The sequence below is a fragment of the Hippocampus guttulatus genome, chromosome 5 (assembly GCF_054856545.1).
Source record: "Hippocampus guttulatus isolate MCC_2025c chromosome 5, RoL_Hgut_1.0, whole genome shotgun sequence".
Lineage (NCBI taxonomy): Eukaryota > Metazoa > Chordata > Actinopteri > Syngnathiformes > Syngnathidae > Hippocampus > Hippocampus guttulatus.
In genome coordinates, this window is record NC_141265.1 from 10,496,194 (window position 1) to 10,517,427 (window position 21,234).

General features: G+C 42.3%; 1 protein-coding gene across 4 annotated transcripts in view; it reads left to right on the forward strand.

The window, feature by feature from the left end:
• The first annotated feature begins 2,355 nt into the window (after window positions 1-2,355).
• hectd4 (HECT domain containing E3 ubiquitin protein ligase 4) overlaps window positions 2,356-21,234 on the forward strand; it is a 34,874-nt gene continuing 15,995 nt past the window's right edge. For 2 of the 4 annotated variants that reach the window (XM_086110971.1, XM_086110974.1), the window contains exons 1-40: window positions 2,356-3,059; window positions 6,222-6,775; window positions 8,483-8,572; window positions 8,659-8,786; window positions 9,292-9,400; window positions 10,225-10,363; window positions 10,490-10,660; window positions 10,755-10,947; window positions 11,054-11,215; window positions 11,323-11,436; window positions 11,514-11,654; window positions 11,751-11,986; window positions 12,083-12,225; window positions 12,327-12,397; window positions 12,473-12,578; window positions 13,145-13,265; window positions 13,356-13,484; window positions 13,754-13,878; window positions 14,143-14,296; window positions 14,375-14,475; window positions 14,594-14,792; window positions 14,920-15,039; window positions 15,124-15,228; window positions 15,693-15,856; window positions 16,031-16,276; window positions 16,429-16,621; window positions 16,796-16,900; window positions 16,972-17,060; window positions 17,137-17,309; window positions 17,419-17,554; window positions 17,658-17,802; window positions 18,602-18,768; window positions 18,861-19,007; window positions 19,103-19,287; window positions 19,430-19,583; window positions 19,670-19,950; window positions 20,066-20,252; window positions 20,377-20,458; window positions 20,533-20,735; window positions 20,856-20,991. In XM_086110971.1, the coding sequence (XP_085967097.1) occupies window positions 2,913-3,059; window positions 6,222-6,775; window positions 8,483-8,572; window positions 8,659-8,786; window positions 9,292-9,400; window positions 10,225-10,363; window positions 10,490-10,660; window positions 10,755-10,947; window positions 11,054-11,215; window positions 11,323-11,436; window positions 11,514-11,654; window positions 11,751-11,986; window positions 12,083-12,225; window positions 12,327-12,397; window positions 12,473-12,578; window positions 13,145-13,265; window positions 13,356-13,484; window positions 13,754-13,878; window positions 14,143-14,296; window positions 14,375-14,475; window positions 14,594-14,792; window positions 14,920-15,039; window positions 15,124-15,228; window positions 15,693-15,856; window positions 16,031-16,276; window positions 16,429-16,621; window positions 16,796-16,900; window positions 16,972-17,060; window positions 17,137-17,309; window positions 17,419-17,554; window positions 17,658-17,802; window positions 18,602-18,768; window positions 18,861-19,007; window positions 19,103-19,287; window positions 19,430-19,583; window positions 19,670-19,950; window positions 20,066-20,252; window positions 20,377-20,458; window positions 20,533-20,735; window positions 20,856-20,991 (6,351 nt within the window). In that variant the 5' untranslated portion in view covers window positions 2,356-2,912. The remainder of the gene's footprint in view (window positions 3,060-6,221; window positions 6,776-8,482; window positions 8,573-8,658; window positions 8,787-9,291; window positions 9,401-10,224; window positions 10,364-10,489; window positions 10,661-10,754; window positions 10,948-11,053; window positions 11,216-11,322; window positions 11,437-11,513; window positions 11,655-11,750; window positions 11,987-12,082; window positions 12,226-12,326; window positions 12,398-12,472; window positions 12,579-13,144; window positions 13,266-13,355; window positions 13,485-13,753; window positions 13,879-14,142; window positions 14,297-14,374; window positions 14,476-14,593; window positions 14,793-14,919; window positions 15,040-15,123; window positions 15,229-15,692; window positions 15,857-16,030; window positions 16,277-16,428; window positions 16,622-16,795; window positions 16,901-16,971; window positions 17,061-17,136; window positions 17,310-17,418; window positions 17,555-17,657; window positions 17,803-18,601; window positions 18,769-18,860; window positions 19,008-19,102; window positions 19,288-19,429; window positions 19,584-19,669; window positions 19,951-20,065; window positions 20,253-20,376; window positions 20,459-20,532; window positions 20,736-20,855; window positions 20,992-21,234) is intronic. The other 2 variants (XM_086110973.1, XM_086110972.1) reach the window with 2 other exon arrangements.

Sequence of the window (21,234 nt, forward strand, 5' to 3'; positions counted from 1 at the left end):
TGTTTCACTTTCTCCATTTAGAATGACCCTTGCAGTAAGGGCCTTGCTTGTCTGTATTTCAATTTTACAGCTTGTTTGGTCAGATTGATTGCTCCTAGCAAGCTGATGTTTTCTTTTCCCCTCTGATGGATTGTGAATCTCAATATAATTTTACACTATCAAAAGAGAGAAAATAAGGCAGAAGAAAAATGGTTCATGTGCCTCTTAATGTTAGCCTGACATTGGTCGCAACAAGTCTTCCCTAAATTTGCAGATAAGGTTGACTTCTGTTTGCTTGTTACATTATTTCTCTTTTCTAGCTGTTCTGTTGCAGACTTTGACCTACTTAAAGCTCTTACAAAGATAAAGAAGACACTGCTGGAGTGCAACATTCAGGCAACGTCAAGGAAAAGGATTCCTGCTCGCTTTATGTGCAAGGCCCAAGGCTGGAAAGAGAACTGACATAAAGACACCTAATTATAGACTAAACTTGCTATAACAACAACGAATTTGATAGGATTTACATTTCATGCTTTTCTGTTGCATTCAGAAAATTTAAATCTAGCATGTTGGACTGTTAAGACTCATTTAAATTGAGTGTACGCCCTTGAAAAGTAATGCAAGTCTAGTACAATGAATATTTTCAGAACTACAGCAAGTCAGGCATTATAAGTACTGTATTTAGATAGCGAGATAATTAGCTAGCTAGCTAGCTTGCTAGATATCTCATGGTGGGTTTGTGGCTGTATGGATGGATGGATGGAAGACAGCATAATCACCAAAGATGTTGATTATTAAATGTATCCATCCATCCATCCATTTTCCGAACCGCTTGATCCTCACTAGGGTCGCGGGGGGTGCTGGAGCCTATCCCAGCCGTCTTCGGGCAGTAGGCGGGGACACCCTGAATCAGTTGCCAGCCAATCGCAGGGCACACAGAGACAAACAACCATTCACGCCCACACTCACACCTAGGGACAATTTAGAGCGTCCAATCAGCCTGCCATGCATGTTTTTGGAATGTGGGAGGAAACCGGAGCACCCGGAGAAAACCCACACAGGCCCGGGGAGAACATGCAAACTCCACACAGGGAGGCCAGAGCTGGAATTGAACCCGGTACCTCTGCACTGTGAAGCCGACGTGCTAACCACTGGACTACCGGGCCGCCCGATTATTAAATGTATGGTACGATATTGTGCAAAACTTGATTTACTTTAACCAACCCATCAGAAGACGGAAAAATTCAGATGTTATTTTGAGGCATACAACAAACCCCCTTGAGGTGAATTTTATACCTAATTGGTTAAAGAAACATTCATATTTTCCCTCTCCCTACCCAGCGTTTTCCTTTCTGAATTCTGATTGTAATTTCTCCATTGCGGGACAAATAAAGGGATATCTTATCTTATCTCTTATTTTTATACAGGTAAATTCCAATGGCCAGCTCTCCTAATTCCGAAGACCTGGAGCAGATTAGATTTATTTGGTAGCACTTAGGTAGGCTCAAATGTTATTGAAAAAAATAAACAAATAAACAAAAAAAATCTAACATCTACATGCACATGCTGGAACCAGTGCAAAAAGGAGAGCCCTAAGAAATTAGGAGAGAAAATGAATTATAAATAAATTGAGATAACAAATCTAAACTAAATAATATTGAAGATGGTCCCAATAACCAGAAAACAGACTCAGCACAGTGGAAGATGATGAGATTTTCTGGATAAAAGAGGAGCTCATCAGAGTGACAGCGCAGATTGAGAAATTTTGAGTCAGAGAGGTGAGACTGACATGGTTTGGACATGTTCAGTGGAGGGACAGTGGGTATATTGGCAGAAAGATGCTGAATATGGAGCTGCCAGGTAGAAGGTGAAGTCTGTATTCTGCTCATATTCAGTCATGCTGTGTAACCTTCCCATGCCCGCAGTGTAGCTTGGCGTCCTTGTAACAATCATCACCTCGAATTGGAATACTCCCTACTGAAGACGCACAAACCTTGGAATGCGCCATGCTGAGAATCGGTTTAGGAGAAACAAAAGTTATGATATCACACCGTGTGCCTCGGTACCGCCCTTCTGATAGTATAAAAGTGATGTGGATCTCTTCCTGCTTCGCGCTCGTGACCCGCAGCCATTGTTTGTAATTCGCGGGTGCCCGGAATATTCTGTTATTAAAAGCTTTGAAGAAACTGTTCTTCGATTCCAGCCTTTATTTGGATTCAAGTCGTACAAAAATCTTATGAGGAACAAATATTACGATGAACGTCAACCATTTAAGTGATAATTGCACCGTTGACCTTAAGTCAAATAGCTGCATCGTGTTGGTGGACTTCCAAACTTGACCTTATGGCCCGCAGTGCATGTTGGGAGGAGCTTGCTGGCCTTGGAAACATGGCGTCGCACTGACAGCTTGGATTCTCATACATTATCGTCTTCAGCCACTCAGTGGCTGAGCCATACACGGAGCTGCTCGAAGGGGTCATTTTTCTTTCGAAAAATATCGATGACAAATGCAATATTTGTCCCTATCCGACTGTCGCTGTAAAGGCGTGGCGCTCGAACGAATTTAGTGCGAGTGTCACGCCCACTCTGCTGGGTAATGCTAACGAGTCGACGCCGCACGGGTAGCTAGCTAGCTCCGTTTGCAGCTAGCTGAAGCAGACAGCTAGCAGCAGCAGCGACAGTCACGGACGGAAAAGGCGCAGACATGGGATGTGAACAGGACCTGTCATCGCTCTCTTTTCGCCGTGTGGCTGCGGTCCGCTAGCTTGCAGCCTAGCACGGCGCGTTCTGTCAAAACACCCTCGTCAAACCGGACGGGCTTGCCAACAGTATATTGTTATTGTACAGCAGCCGGAGCCAGGGCGTTTTCTCTCATTCTGGCACTGAATTTTTAATGTTCAACCCTTTTGGCATAATTGTCGGAGGAGAGAGCGATGGGCTCCGGGGCTGTGGACTCATCCCAGTGGCTTTCGGTGAAAGAGGAAACCATTTTTCTCCACGATGGGCTCATTCGGGTCACAGATCTGGCCGAACTCCCGAGTGAAATTGGAGTGTCGGAGCAGGGGGACACCGAGCAGGAGGTGAGTCGAGTAACACGCCCATGACGCTTTGTCTTTCATACGTGTTTATAAATAGAACACGCAAAGATGACAGCGGCGGGCGTTGGTTCAGCTTCTATATAGAATGTATTTTGCTGTCTGCGGCAACACACCCTTGATGATATCGATATCGCGCTAACGTTTGCAACTTTCCCTGCCCTGCTTGTTATCGACACACTGTCAGGTTACTTGTTGTGCATGTGTTTCCGGTAGTTTCCTTCGGAATAAAAGTATTTGAAACAACCATTTAAAAATATATATTTTGAATGTAACCATTTGAAAGAAGGATTCATTAATTTTACACGTGTGGTTTGGTTGATGGTAATTTAGCTTGGGAAAATGCTTAAGAGCTGAAAAATACACTTCTGTATTGATATTGCAACACCCTCGTTTGTATTTAAAGTACAGTGGTACCTCTACTTACGAAATTAATTGGTTCGGGAAGACATTTCTTAATTAGAAAAAGTTGTAAGTAGAGACGCGTTTTCCATGTAAATGCGCTAATCCGTTCCAAAGCCAAAATTCAGACATGTTTTGTAAAGCATAAAAATGCATCAAATATGTAAGAAATGCATGTTACTATTAGATTATTGCACAATAAATGAGAGTTGTGCATAATGCAAAAAACAAAGAATAGCATAAAGAATAAAAATGGTTATTTAACTTTTAACTGCATCCTTCTAGTTTTTTCCCCTCTTTAGTTCATGTTCTATCTCAGAAGTGTTTTTTGCCTGGCGTTTCGTAAAGAACTGATCCAAGGACGTTTGCTTTTAACAATCCTTCGAAATTGTCCAAGGCAAAACATCAGTGTCGTGAACAATCGCCCGACTGGTGACGACTTTCCCTGAGTGATTCACGTTTACGTTAAACTATCGAAGCGCTTCATGGCCCGGGGGGCGAATGACGAGGACGCTGCATACGGTAGAGGTCCCTCTCAGTCAATGGAATGCCAATATGGTGCTAGGTAATAGCCAATGACAGAGCAGCTACAAGTATGTTGCGTTCAGGAAATTCGGAGCTGTGAGTAGCAGCCCAACCTGTATTTTTACCTTTTGTATCTTGAAATTTCTTTCACAACAAGAGGCAATATTTTCCCGTTGAGGCGTTTCGTAACTTGAAAATTTCGTATGAAGAGACGTTCGTAAGTAGAGGTACCACTGTATGACACAGTTGCCATTGCTCTTCAGTTGCTTCATTCCCACAAGTTGAAACAGAATGCACATTCATTCAGGAGCTGCTATCGGCCACAGCTCTCACCTAGTCATCCAACACACTGACTGTCTGCTTCAGCCAATGGCACACATACGTTTTCATCTGAATCTCTGTTCCTTTGTTCTTCCATCTCAAAGACATCACATACGAACTTGGAACAAAACTAATAAAGAGCATCTAAGTATTTACAAGCATGCTGGGAAGTGTGTGGCTTCACCATCGATATTCCCTACAATATATTTATGCAACATTTTCAATGCACGGGTATGTCCATATCGGGTCCAACGAGACGTGACTTGTGTAAACTCGTTGCATTACAAGAGACAGACATTGGATGAGGAGGACACAAAAAAGGTAATGCCAACATGAAGTGCAAAAAATTGCAAGGGCTTAACCGCTGGCATTTTATTACACAATTTTTACAAAAAGTGTACTTAAGCAAGTTTGTCGGCACTCTGATTCTGTTGTTGTCTTTTGTTTCTCGAGATACAGCACTAAACAACTTCTGAATTTGCCACGAATTGCACCGCCCAAAAATGAATAAAAAATTTTGCATAATCCATCTGAAAGACAAACATACAAATTTAGAAGCATCAAGAGAGTCAGTCTTGCTTGTGTTATGATCATGCAGAGGGGTGGGCCACTACCATCTTCTCTTAGAACTGACCAGGTAGTGTTTGCAGTTCTGCTGATGCCCTGACAAATGTGGTCAAAGTATATATATATATAACAGCATACATGTGTGGGTGTTATTTAATTTAATTTTTTTTTTACAAATTATTGACCAATCTAAAGTGTTGGGGGAAAAATTGACTATGCAATGTTAATAGTTGAACAGCTGTTCCGTTTTCTGCTGACCTCTTTCATGGGGTGCAGACATCATTTTAGGGGTGAAGATGAAGAGAGTTGTCAGATGTTTGATTTGGGCTAAAGATGTAGATTGGTAGGCTGATGTAGAAAAGGATTGTTAAATTAACCAGCATGCACAAACTGAAGTATGTTTTTAGCGTTAAGTGGCGGTTCAGCCTTGGAAGCATCATAATCTTAAAATAGGGTACAACATTTTTATGTAATCATCTTCATTAATATTCACAATAGAATGAAGCCAACGTATCATTTAGCATATCGCCATATGGGATGCAGTTATCTGATATGGAGCAGAACAGAAGATTTCTTTCTTAATGAAGTTACAGCAAGACTATCCTTTGTGTCAACAAAACCTGACATTCCTGCTCAACCTCTGTGTTCCTCTAGGTTGTCGTCTATTTTCTTTGTGTTTTTTGCCATTGCCCCCCCCCCCCACTCGCCTTCTCTTTCTAACTCTGTATGTGCTAAACTCTAAAAATTCAGAACTGTTTTGGATTGTGTTGTGGTGCTGACTATGTTCCATCCAGCAGCTGCAGAAGTACTTCTTAGAACAAGGCGTAGAGGGCTAGGCCTCCAGTTAAAGACTTTTATCGTAACATTAGTAGCGTTCGTGAAATGTAATCAATACAAATTGTGCCTGCTAAATGCTATAATAGTTTTTTTCCCTAGTCCTTTGTTCATAGGCCTCACATTCTAATCGATGTCTGAAATGCTGCTTAAGTGCACGTAAAGCACATTGTTTCAGTGGACCGTGTCTTGACTATTATTTCCCAGAGAGAAGAACGATAGACATGATGGTGCTTTTCCCTTGATTGTATTCAAAATGGCCCTTTTTTTAGGAAACATTTTAATTGAACTAAGGTTTTGTCTCCTTGGGGCCCTTTTGCATTTCAACTGGGCCTTATGAGATTTATTTCATTGTTTTTTTTGTGTGTGTGTGTGTGTGTGTGTGTGTGTGTGTGTGTGTGTGTGTGTGTGTGTGTGTGTGTGTGTGTGTGTGTGTCAGTGAGTGACATAATTAACTTTTTCATTTTTCTCTTCCTCCACCACTGTCCTTCATTCCAGATTCTGACATTTGAGACAAAGAACCCAGTTGAGCTGGCCGAGCGTCTACGTGCAGTCTGTGGAAATCAGAGTAATGCTTATGCCCGCCTGCTGGAATACCGACTCAATGCTCTGCGTGGCCTGTGGGGGGCACAGCGGCAGCTGGCCATGGAGGAACAACAGGAGCGAGAAGGGGCCGGGGGTGCTGATGAGGAGACCTTGGCCTTGCTCAAAAGACAAGGTCTGCTCCAGCAGCCTGAGCAGGCTCCCTTTACCTCCCGTGTCGGCCTGCTGCTGGTCTTCCCCCTTCTACAGTCACAGACCCGCAGTGACCCGGCGCTGTGTGGTGTCACCGCGGAGGTGCTGCTGTCCTGTCTCCGGGACTGCCAGCCACTCAGCCTCAGCAAAGAGCCTGCCGACTGCCTGAATGGCCTGGAAGTGCTGCTCTGCTCCTGGTTGGAAGATGGTGCTCAGGAGTCCGTCCAAACGCAAAAGGCCGTTCAAATGCAGATTCTTCGCACTCCCAGAGATAGAGAAAATGCTGCTGCTGCGCTCGTTGCACTTGCCTGTGCCAGGTGAGCACAGAGAGATACAGCATGTTGTGTGATTTTTATTTTGCCTCACCCCCTCAAAAAGTTCTAGTCATTATTATGTTTATATGGTGGTAGATAAAAAAAACGGTCATCAACCACTGTGCTGGAGTCGAGTGTGTGGTCCAAGAGTGATAACCCGCTTCACTGTGTTCCAGTGATTACTTAATGCCTTGAAAATATTTTGTACCCTTCTCCTGACTGTTACCTTTGAACAATAAGATCTTTCTGGTGCTGTGAATGCTCTTTGCAGGATCAGGCCATGTGCTGTTAGATGTGCCAATATGGAACTCAGGAAAAGCCTACTAGAACAGCTGAACTATATTTGGGGTTAGTCTGAGGCACTTTAGATGGTGACAAGTGTGTGTTGACTACCATTTAACAAGGCGTTGAAGATGATTGGTTAAATCTTAACAAATCCATGTCCCCAATTTGAGGAGAATGTGCACAATTGTTCGATTGCATAATTGCACTTGTTCAGTTTTACTTCCCCCCTCTAAAATCATTATTTTTCTCCCCACTCAATAGAGATTATACATCACATTAACGGTGGAAAGAGTTTTGAAATGATCGATCTTGGCCCCAGTTATTTTTACCGCAAAAAAATCTGGTGTTTGAACATAGCTGTGTAGACCTTTCATGTATTTCATGTACCAATAGATCTGTTGGATTCCTCTACTTGCAAAAACTGCCCTCCGATTTCACTGTCCGATAGAGGAACCGTGGTAACTCTTCTACGTGGTGTGTCAAGATTTTGACTGCCTGCATAATTCTTAGATTAGAATTAATGGCAAGTTTTTGAATAGTGTCGCGACTGAAAGCTATTTCAAGAAGTAGTTGCTGTTTCCAACAAATTATGCCTGAATTGCATGCAATTTGTCTGTCCTTGGAACAGTTATGCAAGGATACACAAAGTGGTGTTTGATACAGTGTTTTGATGGAGTTTTTATAAGATAACCTTGATTTGTCCCACACTGGGGAAATTTACAACACTATATATATATATATATATTATAGATATAATAGTAGCTTCTGATGTAGTGACTTCCCTTCCTGTGCAGTCCGAGTACTCCTTTTTAAAGAAAATCCGAAGATCTTTTGCTGTAGGTCATCGAGCCGGTAACTTGTCAAGAGATGGGAGGCCCTGTGGGCTTGTGTAGTGTGAACAGTAAACTTACCAGTTTTGTACAAGGTGTTTTTGTGTATGTCAGTCAGACAACTGACAGCTTCTGCTAGTGACAACTGATCTTGACTTGTCAAAACCAGAACCCTCTACATTTTGTTCAGCCTTCTATTGGACCGGCAGCTCTTTGTTGTCAGGAAGCACCCAGCCCTATTGGTAAATTTACCATTTGGAAGGTTAAGTAACAACACAGAAAAGATCTATGATAGTCTTGTTTGCTTGTCATGATCTCACCGTGTTGTTGTCAAGTTGGACGAATGCAACGTATTTGTAATAACATTGGCCATAATAACATTGTGATCGTTGTTATGATCGGAAAATCTCAGTGCACAGATTATTTGCTGTGAATACAGATTGCTTTATTGCGTGAATTACAGGGTTCCATCTCGGATGTGCTACTGCACCAAATGCACATTTCCTGTACTCTGCAGTATGACACATTGTGATATGTCAATGTTATCAAACAATTGGTCTCATTGTAATAGCAAAGTGACACTATTTTTGTCTAGGGGATCTTTAAAGACCTTCATCCACACAGTGCACCTGCTGCAGAAACAGTCGGATCTGGGCCAGCTCCCAGTGTCGGATGTCCTGTACAGGTAATGCTTTGTTGTTGAATCACCAAATCATTGACTGTATAAGTGACTTTCCCCTCCATGGAAGTAACCCTTCATTTTTGCTCTAGGCTTTTACTCTTGGAAGGAGGGCCGGGCTCTTCATCATGCCTGCTCGGGGGGAAACACAGTGTGTCATGGGGATTTGAGGATATGCTACCTACACCTGATAACTCTGCTGGAGGAGCTGAGAATAAAGGTAAAGACCTGATTACATTCATTTATGATGATTATTGTTATTATTATTATTACATTCTGGTGTTTTGTCTTTGACAAATTCTGTGTTTTTGTGCTGTAAACTGTTTTTACCTTACGCACAACAATTTAACATGGCTAAGGGAGACATTCCGTGTTATGGAGAAACGGAGAAAATATACTGTATGTTCAGCAGGGTGTTAAAAGGTGAAATCCAGACAACACAGTGATGACTCACAAAGAAATGGCAAAGAAGGTTTCTCAGAACAATAGAAGTTGACCACGGGTGTTCTGTATATCCATAGCAACAATTTTGCATTTATGGTACTTTAAAAGCTAGCACGAGAAGATCAAGTCTTCTTTCCCCGCATGTGTGCTGGCAGTATAGTTGTGAAATGAGTCCAAGGCAGCTAGCAGCTAGCATATTAATTCTCTCGTATTGATCCTCCTTTTCATCACAACTAAATGTCCTTTTCCACCTTGTAATTGTTTGTTCCCATTTCTCATAGACACCGACCTGGGGCGCTGTCTGGCCACAGACGGGCTCTATCTGTACACCACGAACTCCTCTGGGAGAGGAGTCAGTAAGCTCGGCTCTGGCTTACATGGAACACTAAGGTAACTCAATGCATGTCTTTATTCTACAGCATCCTTAAAAAAAAAAAAAAAAGAGTAAGATGCTAAATATATCGTGTTCATTTCATCCATCACAATAATGTCTGCATTCTTTCCTGTATTTCCTAAATAGATATCGGGCTGCTCGGAGTCATGTCCTGCCTGAATGGCTTTGATTGATTAGTTGATGGGACAACAAGGCACTCTGTACCCCTGCATTATTTAATACATGATGTGGTTGGATCCAATTTATATCGATATTTTCACTGCATTCAGAAATGAGCTCATTCAATGTTAAACACACTACTCAGTGAGTTAAAGAGCTAGCTCCTGCTTGGACTAGACTGTGTTAGTTCCTTCTAACTCTTAAGTCATCATCTTTAGACCATACATTCTTCCATAGAATAGTGACCGAAGCCCTAGCACATCCTAGATCAGCTATAAAACAGGCCCTCCTCTTGTTGACATCGCTTGGACTTCACACATTTCCATCTGGATGAAGAAAGCCCACACAGATTATCCAAAATCAAAAAAAGGTCTTTCCTGAACTCTACTCCTCTTTTAGTTTCCTGAGCCTGGGGTAATGGCCACGTGTTCCCAACATTTTGTTAAATGCAGTATTTTGTGGTTTTGCAGGCTTATCAGGTTTCTGTTTTCATCATTCCATCCTTTCAAAAAAATATATTAAAAAAAAAATCTAGCAATGCAATGGTGTGCAATGTGCCGATGGCGTTTGTGGCAAGTGATGAAAATGTGCTGTGAGCACAAAGGTGTGTGATTCAGTTCCACAAAGTGCCAAAATGAAAGTTCTGCATCTGTTTGTGCAGGGGGTTTGTTTACTGTCGAAACGAGGAGTTGGAGCCTGGTTGGGTGGTGTACAGCAGTTGTCGCCTGCTCCACCGCCCTTCTGCCTTTGATACCAAGCCTCAGCAGCTGTGCCAGGTCATTGACCCCTTCACGTTACAGGTAATGCCCCATCAAATCTGCCAGCATGAAAGCTGGGAACAGGAATGATTTAATAGTTTTAATATCTCCCGCATCTACACAAATGAATCCTGTTACCATATCTCATGTTCATGCTGTTGTTTTTAGGTTTGTCAGATTGTCCCCATGCCAGCCCATCACTTTCCAGTGGGTAGCAGCTTGACGACGCTGCATCTCTGCTCAGATGGAACCTACCTATATTGGGTGTGGTCGCCGGCCAGTCTCAACGAGAAGACCCAGAAGGGCCATTCAGTCTTCATGGATGTCTTTCACCTTTCTGTGAGTCATTTCACTGCACCATTTAGTGATTTTTAATACTCTTATAAAATTTGTTCAGTGTTTGATGGGTTCTCTGCCTATGTTCATGATGCAGACACAGACAGGACTGTGTGTTGCCGACATCTTGCAGGAGAGAGTTATTCTGACTCGCAAAGAAGGCGAGTCTTCTAAGTGCTTGAATGAGCTTCTTTTGAGTCGAATGTCTCGCTTCCGGGCCTCACATTCTGCCACATTGGCTGCTCTCACAGGCTCTACCATCACAAACACTGTCAAAGAGGAGCAGTCTGGTAAATTCGTCGGCTTAACAATCCTAAAGCCAGTAAACTTCAATGCTTAAACAATATCTTTAGAGTGTCTTGTGTCAAAGCTCTCCTCGTTTTTTCATCTCCTTAGCTGTCAACACAAGCTGTGGACTCCCTCTGAAGACTCTGAGGAAGACCCCAATGTATGTGTGTGGAACATACTTAGTGATGCTAGTCCCGCCTCCTGGTGTATCTGGGAGCTCTGCTACACGCTCACTGTTTGGAGGAAGTAGTAGCTTGTCCTCTCTGAAAAGTAAGACCACGTTGACACTGTCATTGTCGCTAATATTTTTGGGGATTACAGTATAGCTCAATTAAAGATTTGAAGCGTTCCACTAAAACGTCCTCCTGCTATTTCAGTATTAGCCTCTAGTTTAGTCTTCAACCTTGCTGACGGCCAGTTCAGCAGCCGCGCTGACCTCATCGATGCCCCTGGCAGTTCCCTAGGCAGAGGAGCTCAGGTGGCAGGACTGGGTGAGCACTACTACTGTCCCAAATGAGTGTTGCAGTGTACATTAAACTAACTGCCATTTTGTTGTGTGACCTTTTAGGAGCATGTTATGATGCACTGAACAACTTGATCTGGACTTGCTCTAGCGATTACATAGATCAGTGGTGTAACCCGGGGAATCAGGCCTTTCATCATGTGTGCCATAGGTTGGGTGTGAGCCATATCATAAGAGAACCCAAAGGTTGTCATTTAGCTGTTGAATCTGCGATATCACTGTTGCATGATTTAGTAAACCACAACGCAGGCATTATTAATGTATTTTTCCCTCTTTTCACAGAAGACGTGATGGATACAAATGAAGTGATCAATCAGCTACTTCATCATGTAGGTGCCATGTGTGTCCACCAACTTAACCTGCTAGCAGCCAGCAGTAACAGTCTGCCCCTCGGTGCCCTGCTGGGCAAACAACATCCTATCGAGGCCAGTCACTTTAGCAGCATCTGTGACATTATGGAAAAGGCCATGGTCAGTGGAGATACCAGCATCATCCGCTGTGTTTTGGTCGTGTTTCAGGTTAGTTTTCTGTGACTTTCACCAAGATGTATTGAGCCACTTTCTTCATTTAATTTGTTTTAAAGTTATCATTTCTACATGCTTTGTTTTCTCCAGGTTGTATTTAGGTTCTTCAACCCTCAGTCAGAGCAGAACAGAGAAAGTGTGCGTAGGGCAGGCCTGCTCTTATGGCAGCTACTCATGGCTCCAGTGGATCAAATAGGGGCTGAGATTCAGAGAGAGGTGTGCTTGGCCATCAGGTAAATGTGATTGTGTTTTAAATATTAGATACTCCTTTGGCCTCTGTTGGGAAAAAAAAGCCTTTAAAAAACATTTATTTACTGTTTCTCTTTTTCTACAGCTCAGGCCTAAATACTTTGTATCAGGGGGAGACTGAACTCAACAAATTGCTGAAACTTGTTCTTAGTGAAGGTGCTGAAATAAGATTATTTCAATAAGCCAAAATGCCAGTATCCTTTATAAATAAACATTTTCTTTGATTCTCAGGCGAACGGAATAGTGGGCTGTCCCAGCTTCGGGATGTCATCCTCACCAACATGGCTGATCTACTGCAGAAAAATAGGTTTGGAAGTGAAGAAGATGACCACTATAGGTGAGTGCATCCATCTTGTAACAGCTTATAGAGATGGGCGAAAATGGGCTAAAAAACACTAAACAAAAAAAACAAAAACCCTCCAATGATAACGTGACGATATTCTTCTAATAGTGCAGTACCCCTGTGTGTTGGCTTTTCATTGAGCGACAAGTCATAAAGCTTTTAAATTATGTGACTTCACATACAGAACATGTGAAAAGCATTGGTGGTGTATTGTCATATAGTTTGATTATAGTACGCCAACTGCCTGCCACGGGCAGTCCAAAATATTTGTGTGTTGTGTCAGGAAGGGAATCTGTGCTAAACAAATCATGCATCTAAACATGTTTTGCTTGGGACAAGCCCAAAGACACAACAAACAACATGCAGAACATGTCCTATTAGTGGAATTGTGTTTATAAGATTTATATATTGTGTAATGCATACCTGCTGCAACCAATTTTCCGCACACCTTCCACAGTACTCCTTCTTAATCTCTGGACAATATCTAATCATAGATAATCGTAGATTGAAAATAGCAAGTGCATAATGCTCAAGAATCTAACAAAATCTATTTTCTGCAGGCTGAGTGATGACCTACTGCAATGTATTCTCAAGACTGTAGTTCGGGAATCCTGCCTTCTTATAACCAAATGTCAGACAGTCACTCGCGATGACTTTCAAAAGCTGCTCTCGACAGTGCCGGTATGATTATTGCAATCTGTCCAAGTAATGCAAGCTTTGCTACCGTACTCTGTTTTGATACAAGTTTGAGATGTCACTCACTCCCTCTAGGTGGTCTCTCCTTGTCTGCGCTACCTCATGGCTGTTCAGAACCACCTCCTCAGTAACACCGTTCTTATCCGTCCAGATGATAGCGATGACAGTGACAGCTCCCTACAAGGGGAAACAATGAAGGTACAGGTAAACATCCCCTTTAAATATCCCTTTCTCTCCTAATGGAATTTTCTTTCTTTGAACTCACTGCAGCTTTATCAGTTGGATGCCGAGTTGTATTTTGAAGTTATGGTTCATAGCACAGATGTTAACAATATGATTTCATTCAACTCTGGTTGTATTACTTAATGTGTGTGTTTGAATGGTATAAAACATTGCCTCCAAACATTGTGGTGCAGCAAAATTTTGGAAACAGAGTTACCGAAGTGTGGGCCTTTTCTCTGTGGCGTCCTCAGGAACTTCAAGGTAGCATCCTCTCCTTAGCAACCAAGATCCTGGTGGGATGTGATGAGGCACTGGAGACGCTGCATCAGGTGACAACTGCTCTCATTAACAGCGAGATCCCTGACAAGGAAACCAGGTGATTTAAAATTTTTTTTTTTTTTTTTTTAACTTCAGAATCTATCCTTCATTCCAAGGATTTCGTTAAAAGGTAGAAATGTGCCGTTAAAATTGGTACCATGTCATCTGAATTCACACAATGACAATTTTATTTTTAAAACCAACACATATGAAAGTGAAAAGGAAACTAGGACAATGTTTTAATGTATTTTGCTTTTGTTGTCTATAGCACTTGACTCACTGGCGAGTGTTCAAAGTCATCACTTGCTTTTGTTTTCCAAAGGTTGAAAGGTCTGGAGCAGATAACTAAGGCCACAATGCTGGGGCACTTATTGCCTGTGTTGCTGACCTCTCTGATGCACCCCAACCTGCAGACCCTCACGCTAGCTGATGCCCTCATGCCTCAGTTAGTGCAGCTGGTGCTATACACCAGTCAGGTTTGTTCATGTTTGTATTCAATCAAAAAACAATCCTGTAGCCGAATGATATATGTGTTCTTCTTGTTTTCCTTCCAGACTGCTCTGTTACTAAAGACTCAGGCTCCACTTTTCTCAGAAGAGCCACTTTTGGGGGGTTGTGTAGGGCAGGGGATGAAGACCTCCGCTGCTGAGGACAAGTGAGTTCTATGAAAGACCACCACACAAATAGTATTGCTTAGCAAGTAGCTGAGCTTTTTTGGTAAGGTGTCAGCTGTTAAGCAAAATGTATTTTAGAAAATCCCTGTCCTTTACTAGAATTCTTGATGAACGTGAGGAGCCCGGATTTCTGACAGGACTAAAGATCCCTGCCCCTTGGGCTGCTGGCAAGACGGTAGAGACAGTGCATCCAGTGCGAGACAACTATAAATTCAAGGAGACTGTGCACATCCCAGGGGCTCGCTGTTTGTACCTTCGCTTTGATTCCCGCTGCTCTTCGCAATATGACTATGACAAGGTATTTATTAAACGAGGCATTCACCAAGCACGGTTGAAATGACTGATTGATTGCATTCAGTCATCATGAACATGGTTTTCATATTTTGCCTGCTGTTCTGCACTTTGCAATGTGTTTTTTTTCTTAGTTGGTTATTTATGCTGGTCCCAACACTAATAGTCGTAAAGTAACAGAATATGGAGGAAACACTCTGGGATATGGCAGTCGCAGTGTTTTGGGGACAGGATGGCCCAAAGATCTTGTCAAGGTAAAATAAGCTGTGAGCAACATGTACATAGTGAACTATCCACCATCTTAGTCTTGACTGCATACATTTATTGTCTTTGTGTAGGTTGAAGGTGACACTGTGACCTTCTCCTTTGAAATGAGAAGTGGACGAGAGCACAACACTCCCGATAAAGCCATGTGGGGGTTTTCTTGCACTGTCAGAGCTCAGGTAAAACACCGTAACTTTGGCATTTTTTTAGACTCATTACATTTAGTAGTCCTGACTCATATTTATTTTAATTAAAAATGAACAATAATATTGTGCTCATTATAATCCCACAAGTGAAAATTCAAACTCGCATTCAAATTTAGGCTCACATTTTTGTGTTGAACACAACACTGAAGCAGACCACACACATGCAGACATGCAAGGAGAGATTTTAGAGAGAAAGGGGCTCATAAGAAATGCTATATGTCTTGGGCTGGGGCCTGAGGACTGTGCCTTGCTCAGAGGCACCTTGAAAGTGGCCAGGAAGCAGACTAGCATCTCTCACACAGCTTGTTGCTATTTTAACATCTGTCTGCAGTGGGACTTGTATATTGACCCTTCTGCTCCAAAGCCCTAATCATTACAGATGAGCTACTTCAGCCCCATTATGTGCGATGTTTTTTTGTTGCTGTCATCTTTTTCAGGAGTCATCTGAGGATGTCTCTGGAGGCCTCCCTTTCCTGGCAGACCTGGCACTTGGCCTGTCAGTGCTAGCTTGCTCAATGCTGCGCATTCTATATAATGGGCCAGAGGTGACAAGAGAGGAGGACGCCTGCCACGATTTGCTGTGCTCAAAGCTGCTGCAAAGGTGATGCACAAAATAAAGCCACAACTTTAGAATCTTTATTTTGGATTACATTCTTAAAATGGTTGTTTCCTAAATTTGAACATAAAACAACACATGCTATGCTGTCATCCATATCTATAAAGGAAATATGTCAAAATGACAATAAAGAATGTTGACTAATTTCTTTTTCCCTAGATGTCAGTGGCAGGTCGAAGCAAATGGTGTACTCTCTCCTGCTCTCACTCCAAGTCCTTCACCTCTGCCACTAACCATTGAGGAGGACCGTGAATTCACCTACCCCGCCGATGTGCTCATTCCGCCTCCAGGCTTTACATCCGGTGTCTACTTTGACTTGCCGCGCATACGCCTCCCTCCAGGCATAATGGGAAGGTTGCGAGAGGTGTCTGGAAGAGCCCGCCCACAGTTTCGTCCCAGCATTAAGTAAGGACTGCTTGCCAGCTATACAGTGTTTTGTTTCATAATGCATATTTTTAATGGTCATTATACCATTTTTACTAGATATTTTAGAGTATATATTGTATTCTCATCAATAAATATAGCCATTTAATTTGCAAACGTTTCAATCCTGAAAGAGAGGTGATCCGACCAGATGTCATGGAGGAGGTTATAGTGTCATGTGTCATAAAGCATCTCAGTTTGGTGGATGGCCTGCAGTCACTTGTCAACTACCAGTACCGTGAAGACCACACAGAAGAGTTTGACCTGGTCTGTAAGATCATGGCAGAGACCTTTAAAAAGATTAATGCGATGGAGCGTCAACTGCAAGTAAGCATTTTTTTTTTTAAAGAGAGACTGAGAGAGTGACCATCAGATAACATTAGTTTTGCTTTCTGACGTGCAAACAAAAACACAATTTTTACCTTTTAATATAATGTGAATCTCTGTCAAAATGCCAACATTACCAAAATAATCTTTAATTATCTTCCATATTGGATGCAGAGTGTAGCAGAATTGGAGCAGAAGTGGCAGAATGAGGTAGAGGAGGCCCAGCAAGGAAAGCTGGACAACAACACTCCTTTCTTCCATGACTACCACTTCTATGAGGTATCCTGCCGAAAAATGCGCTTCACACTGTACGATAATTTGATTATCATGTTTTCCTCTTGTTTCCTCAGGCTAAGATTAAAGAGCTTGAACTACTTTGCTCCCTGAAAGATGTCCACCTTGATTTTAGTGACTTGGAAAATGTTGTCCTTGGATTGAGGCCAGTTAAATGCAGTAATGCTTCACCTATGACAGTATAACAGAATCTATAACCACTTCTATATCTGCGCCAACAGAGAGAAGTTCTTTCATGAGGTAAACACCATGAACCTTAAAAGTAGCACCCCACTGGTTAAAACTAAGGCACTTGTGAAGAGTTTGATGAACCGTACAGAGCTACTGCTGCATGTTACCATTGCACCACATTGCAGAAGCCTAACCACAACGCCTGTTGGAACACCAGGCACAGGTAGATATCCTCCTTTGATCCTAACTGAATTATGCAAACTGAATTTCTTTGTGTTTAATTTTTCCAATGTTGGAAAATGTTTGTGTTTTTCTTTTACCTTTTGTATCAGCTTCTAAGTCTGTATCAGACGGCAAGACTGCCCTCTCCATTGTGAAGCAGCCAGTCTTTCTGCGCAGCATGTCTGCACCCTCTGACTTAGAGATGATTGCTAACCAAGATCTGGAGTTCACACATGCTACTCAAAGGTTTTTTTCTTTTCTATTTTGTTTGATGAATTAACCCTTAAATAAAGAAATAAATTGGGTTTTTTTTCCTTTTTTTTTTTTCTTTTTTTTTTTTTTTTTGCAGGAGGCGACATCACCCCACCAGTCATCGCAGTAGCTCATTTACACTGCTGCAGTCTCTGGCAGTTGAAGACAGTAAAGACAAGCCAACATACAGTGTTCTACTGGGTCAGCTCTTTGCATTTATCGGCACTACACCTGATCAAGCCGTAAGTCTATTGCTTAATAGACCATTTCACATAATAACTGGAATTGCATGCACTGACCTGAGATGGAAAAAGTACCCACACTTTATAGATTTGAGTAAAAGTACAGGTAGCTTTACTGTACTGGTTTTAAAACCTTAAATTACATACAAGAAAAAAGTACAGACTCTGAAATGTAAAGAGGTAACAAGTGTTTTATCCTACCTGTTAATTTTATACAATACTCATTTAGGGAAACAGCTGAAAAAAATGCACCCAAAATAGTTGATCTTTTGTGAATTTACATTTTGCTTTTACTGAGAAACAAAAAGAATCATGGCTTTGCTAACATGAATCGACTAACAAGAAATGCAAATTTAGCAAGTAGTTACACCTTACCTGTAACTGTTTAAACTTCAACTTGGATACAACCTCGTGGTTTTTAGACTGATACAGAACACAAAATATTTGCCAAGAATGATTCTTGGAGCTGACAATATCAAACACTTGTCTTAAGTAAGGCCATGGATGGTGAATGTCTTGCTTCGATGGAATTAGGAAATTCCAACAAATCATTTTTGATCTGATTATTCGATCGATTTTTTCATCAATTACTCTGGTAACCGAGCCGAACCAAGCCTATTATGACAATATATGGAGTACAAAGTACAAATATCTCTGATCAAATGTAGGGAGTAAAAGTAAAAAGTCACCAGAAAATGAATAAAAATAAATACTGAAGTACAGTCAACATAATTACAGTAATGAAGTAATTGTACTCCGTTACTTCCCACCACTATGATAAATATCCATTTTTGTGTAGGTATCAAGCAGCAGTTTCCTGTCTGCGGCACAGACACGCTGGCACCGTGGGAGCACACGAAGGCAGGCGCTTGTCCATATGAGAGAGCTGCTCACCGCTGCTGTCAGAGTGGGTGGGGTCACCCACCTCGTTGGGCCTGTTACTACGGTCTTGCAAGGGGGTCCAAGGTAAGTAAAGGATTCAGCAACACAAAACCATTCGTGCATTGTGTCCAACTCTCTTCCTCTACTGTCTTTGTAAATATGCTTTATGAATACAGGATTGAGGAGCTGACCTGTGGTGGAATGGTAGAGCAGGTGCAGGAAGCCTTTGGGGAGACGATGACGTCTGTTGTCTCTCTTTGTGCTCGCTACCCCATTGCCTGTGCCAACAGTATCGGCTTACTGTGCACAATACCCTACACAAGGCAAGAAACTTATGATCTCTCCTATTGTCCCCGCATATCCTTTTCACAAAATATTCATCATGCTTTTCCCTTATTTGTTGCATTTCTTTCCATAGGAGCGAGGAGCAATGTCTAGTTCGGAGTGGGCTGGTTCAGCTAATGGACAGCTTATGTAGCTTGAGTGGTCAGAGGGAGTGCAGCTCAAATGAGAAGCAGACCAAAAAGCAGAAGGTAGCCACCATGGCCTGGGCAGCTTTTCAGGTGCTTGCTAACCGCTGCATTGAGTGGGAGAAAGTGGAAGGTAAGGTAAAATATTATACAGGACTGTAATAATATTGATGTAATGATGACCTTATCTTGCACTTTTAGAATTTTTGTAACATGCGCTTGTGCCCTGATTATTTTTTTCAGCGGTAGTATTTTGTTTTTCCGCTTTCTTAAAGGTGGCTCGACAGATGGAGTACATTCTGGGTTGGCTCGGCAGGTGTCCAGTTTGCTGACCAATCATCTGGCCAGAGCTACCGAGTGCTGTGGGAATCAAGCAGCTGGCAATGATGCATTGCAAGATGTGCTCAGTCTTCTCAATGACCTTTCCAGGTAAGTTTTGTCATGTTAGATATGTATGTACTTACTATTTCTGTGAGTGTATTTATACAGTAAATGTTTTTTACATTTCATTCCAGGAGCCACATAGGAAAAGCTATCCTGAGCCAACCAGCCTGTGTTTCGAAGCTCTTGTCTTTGCTGCTTGACCAGAGACCTTCCCCAAAGCTGGTGCTCATCATCCTGCAACTTTGTCGAGCTGCCTTGCCTCTCATGAGTGTGGAAGACTGTGGTAACGTGGCCCTCCCATCATGGAGCTTTTCTATTAACACGCTCGAAGCGGAGCAACAAGATGCTACCGACCCAGCCTCACGTATAGCTGCTTTGCTGCTGGCCAAGCTGGCAGACTATGTGGTGCCAGGTTTGTCTCTCTCATCAATGAAAAACAATACTTGTGGGGTACTTTCTCAAAACTGTAAATGCTAAATAACACATGAGATTAATATTTTCTACTAATGTTGATGACTCCTCACCAGGCTGCCAGACCTTGTTGTCCCCCAGCTCTTCTGAGCCGGATACTAGTCTGTCTCGAGCCAGTTCCAAAGGAGCCTTGAAGGCTGAAGATATTGGGGAAGAATGTGAAGCAGTTGATGGTAAACTATCGATCTTCATCCACAAGAGAGAGGATCAATCATCTCATGAGGTTCTTCAACCACTTCTAAGGTAAGATCCATCTTGAAAGTTATCTTAGTAAGCTTAGTGACTGTTTTTGAATTTCACAATTTTAGCCTACCAGTACTCAAAAATTTCTGAACATGTTTATTCTGGCTCCCTTTCTAAAATGTAGCAGTTCTGAGGGACGCCCCTTTCGGCTTGGCACTGGTGCAAACATGGAAAAGGTTGTCAAAATGGACAGAGAGATGACCAAAGTAAGACCTGCAACACGATTTTTTTTTTGGGGGGGGGGGGTTTCCTCCAGTTCTAAATTTTACTACTTTTATAGAGTGGACACTGTGAGGTGATCACAGAGGAAGCATCTGCTGCACTGAGGAAGGCCACTAAATGGGCTCAGTCTGGTCTGATAGTGAGTGTTGGTCCGCCTGTCGAGACTCTGACACAGGAGACTGCTGGAGGCATCACAACGGGCGACAAGAAGAAAACTGCCCAAACATCTGCTTGTAGGGACAGGAACACTGAGCTGGCCAGGTACTATGACAAAAATATGGAAGCAATAATGTCTTTTGTGTAACCTTGGTGCCTAAAATCTTGGACAAAATGAGTCAGAATTATGTCAAAGCGACTAACTGAACATTGTGTCATCTACAGGTCGGATCCTGTCAGGCCGTTCATCAGTGGGCATGTTGCCAACAGTATGGCTGCTGAGGTTATTGCTCTGTTGCATAGTCTACTTACTGCTCCAGAGTCAAACACTGCACAAATCTGGACGAGCACTGCTGAAAAAGTAAATTTAGCTTATGTTTCCAGCTTTCTTTGTGACATTGAGAAACCAGTAAAAGCAGTCGAATCTTAAGGGCCTGATGAACTAAATCGGTGCAAACATGAGCTGATCTATGAAGAGGGACCATCCAAACTGCAATATTGCCCGCAGTTCATTTTGCACATTATATGAGGAATAAATGCAAACAGATTAAGGAGTTTATTTCCCCCTCCGCGCTTTTGTGCGGCCCAAAAAAGTGCCTAGCAG